Here is a 2901-nt window from a genome sequence, read left to right as displayed (position 1 = left end):
TTCTGTAATCTATACTCCAAAATGTCATCTCTATTCTTCACCAGCCATCATCCAAACACAATCAAATCCCAAGATCATCATTGTTAACCTAATGGTTGCAACCAGATTTAAACAAGGAACTAAACTAATGTCCATAATTTTAACTATGGCATGAAATAGAAACTTTAACGTGGAGTGATAGTGTGAGATCCCACATCGGTTAGAGAGGAGAACGAAGCATTCTTTATAAGGGTGTGAAAACCTCTCCCCACCGGAGGCATTTTAAAAACCTTGAGGGAAAATCTAAAAGGGAAAGCCCAAAGAAGACAATATCGGCTAGAAGTGGACTTGAGCTGTTACAGATGATATCAGAGCTAAACACCAGGCGATGTGCTAGCGAGGGAGGCTGAGCCCCGAAGGGGGTGGACACGAGGTAGCGTGCGAGCAGGGAAGTTGGGCCCCAAAAGGGGTGGATTTGGGTGTCCCACGTCGATTGGAGAAGGGAACGAGTGTCAGTGAGGACGCTAGACACTGAAGGGAAGTGGATTGTGAGATCTCACATCGGTTGGGGAGAAAAGCAAAACATAATCAACAAAATAATATATCATCTCATATCAAATGCTAAATGAGAGTAGCAGTTCAAGTCCATGCTAGTAAATAATGTCCGCTTTGGCCCGTTATTTATCGCCGTTAGCCTCACGATTTGTTTTGAAATGTGTCTACTATGGACAGGTTTCCACACCCTTATAAGGAATGCTCTCCAACCGATGTGGGATCTCACAATCCATCCCCTTGGGGGCCAGCGTCCTCGTTGACACACCACCTAGTGTCTGTCTCTAATACTATTTGTAACAGCTATCAAATATTGTCCGCTATGACCCACAACCTATCACCATCAACCTCACAATTTTACAAGGTTGTCTATCAAGGAGAAGTTTTCACACCCTTACAAGGAATGTTTTATTCCCCTCCGCCACCGACATGGGATCTCACAGAAACTACCCTCAATTTGTCACGAACCTTTAACCAGCAGTATTCATGATGCAATATTCTAAGGAAAAAATGAGTATGGAATTTCATTGCATCAAAATGCTAGCAGATGTATCACAATTAACCAGTGGAGAAATGAAATGGTAACTTGTAAACTTGATATAACCAATAAAATGTGTAACAGGGGAAAAATGATGAAAAAAATAAGACATTTCAAGATTTTGTATTACCTCTTTGACACAAAAGTTGAAGAATTTGATCTCAAATTACTCCATTTCTGTTCTCTCAGATGTCATTAGCAGCTTTGGAATTTCGAAAATCTCTCTTCAATTCCCCAACTCTCTTCATACAAGCTGCCTTCGTCTTCCCCGGAAGAGAAGCTGTGATTTTCTCCCATCTCATAGGCACATCCTTTGGAAACGTCTTCAAAGCATTGAGTAATGCAATGTCTTCACCAGAACTCCAACCGGCGACCTGAGCGTCGACGGCGCCACCGGGCCGTTCTTCATCGACATTTTCAATTCTCTTATCCATCGGCTTCCTGTTCTTCAGAAATTGTGCATAAGAATCCTCATCGCCTAATTTCTTCTCTCCCATTTCCTTAGCCATCTTAATCACACTTTCCACTTTATGCCTTCCGCCAAACGCCTCTGAAATTATCTCCCACCGCCTCGGCTTCCCCACAGGATGCTTCGCCAATTGCTTCTTTAAAAGCCCTAATTCCCCTTCGTCCCATTCCGTCTCTTCAATCGCAAAATTTACTCCATTATTGCGACTCTGAAGAGCTCCATTTCTGTTCTCCATTTTCGCAGTGACTTTTTCAGCGATTTCGATTGCACCAGCAGTGATTTCCTCGGATCTACGCAGTTTTGAGCGCTTTTGAACAGGTTTCTTCTTCGCATCGTCTTCTAGTTCGTGTTCTTCGTCGGGAATTTCAACAATCGGACCACGACCGACTCGAATATCGCCGCCGGTGAGGGAAATTGGGGCAAATGGACCGAGAAGAAGCGAGAGAGAAATCCAGATGAGAAGAGATCTGAATGGTTCGAATTGGACGAATAAAATCGAGAGAATAAGAAAAATGGAAGATATTACGACGGTGATTGAGACAAAGATCTTGCTGGATTGTGATTCGTTTTGGAGCTCAGTCGCCGGAGATGGAATGGCGCGAGATTGGAAAAGGAACCTGGGTTTCGCATCCTCGTCTAGAAACTCCATTTTCGGTTCAGAGCCAATGAAGAGAAAGTTTGACCACGGGAATTTATATAGGTCTGCGCTTTTACAAAACGACGTAGTTTCCTACATTACAGGTGATTTTTTTTTTTTAATAATTTAAAAAAACATAATTTTATTTAATTAAAATATAGGAAATAGGAAAATGGCTGCAATTGCTTTAAAATATAATTTCAATAAAATAATTATATTTTACATTTTTTTCCAACATTATTTTACTAAATTCGTTTTATTTACTACATATTCTGAGCATTTTCAAGAATAATTATAAGAAATCCATTTTATTTATTAAAAAAAAAAAAACTTTTTTCGTCCCCAGGTCGAATGTGTTCCTAACTTACGCTTGTCTCTAGTATCCGATCGAGTTTCTTTTTGTTTTGGTTAGGAAAAATGAAATCCTAGCCAAAAAACGATAACCAAACAACAATTAGATTGACGAGGACACGTCTGAAGGAGAAGTGAGTTTTTACTGAACTGATCGTTGAGTCTATAGGTTACCTGTCCTATCCTGTTTTCTACGAGTCAACTGTTGTCACAGCCCAATATTTTACTACGGACAATGACTAACGACACGACACAGATGCACAAGAGATTTAAATATGCAGTAGCGAAAATCATCAAATTTCAATAAAGTTTTTCGAACGATAAACACAGAACACAAGACCGTTTGGAAAATAAATTTAAAAAGAATGCGAATAC

The 2901-nt window shown here is 40.2% G+C and overlaps 1 protein-coding gene across 2 annotated transcripts; it reads right to left on the bottom strand.

Annotated features, from left to right (window-relative positions):
• Positions 1-2196, bottom strand: LOC111811566 (dnaJ homolog subfamily C member 2). Of its 2 annotated transcripts, XR_002817567.1 has the most exons (2): positions 1200-2196; positions 1-88 (listed from the first exon to the last, which is right to left on the bottom strand). XR_002817567.1 is itself a non-coding variant. In XM_023698475.1 (1 exon), exon 1 carries the CDS (start codon positions 2185-2187, stop codon positions 1255-1257), a length of 933 nt encoding a protein of 310 aa, XP_023554243.1. In that variant the 5' UTR covers positions 2188-2196; the 3' UTR covers positions 1098-1254. The 2 variants fall into 2 exon arrangements, 1 of the variants encoding a protein (XP_023554243.1); XM_023698475.1 differs by lacking the exon at positions 1-88 and having other exon boundaries at positions 1098-2196.
• Between the last annotated feature and the right edge of the window lie 705 nt (positions 2197-2901).

The sequence above is a fragment of the Cucurbita pepo genome, chromosome LG15 (genome assembly GCF_002806865.2).
Source record: "Cucurbita pepo subsp. pepo cultivar mu-cu-16 chromosome LG15, ASM280686v2, whole genome shotgun sequence".
Lineage (NCBI taxonomy): Eukaryota > Viridiplantae > Streptophyta > Magnoliopsida > Cucurbitales > Cucurbitaceae > Cucurbita > Cucurbita pepo.
The sequence above is the reverse complement of the archived record's forward strand: the minus strand, read 5'-3'. Positions and strand labels throughout refer to the sequence as shown.

Bases quoted from the DNA above. Each gene is read 5' to 3' on its own strand.
- LOC111811566 (XM_023698475.1), bottom strand. From the start codon at position 2,187: ATGGAGTTTCTAGACGAGGATGCGAAACCCAGGTTCCTTTTCCAATCT.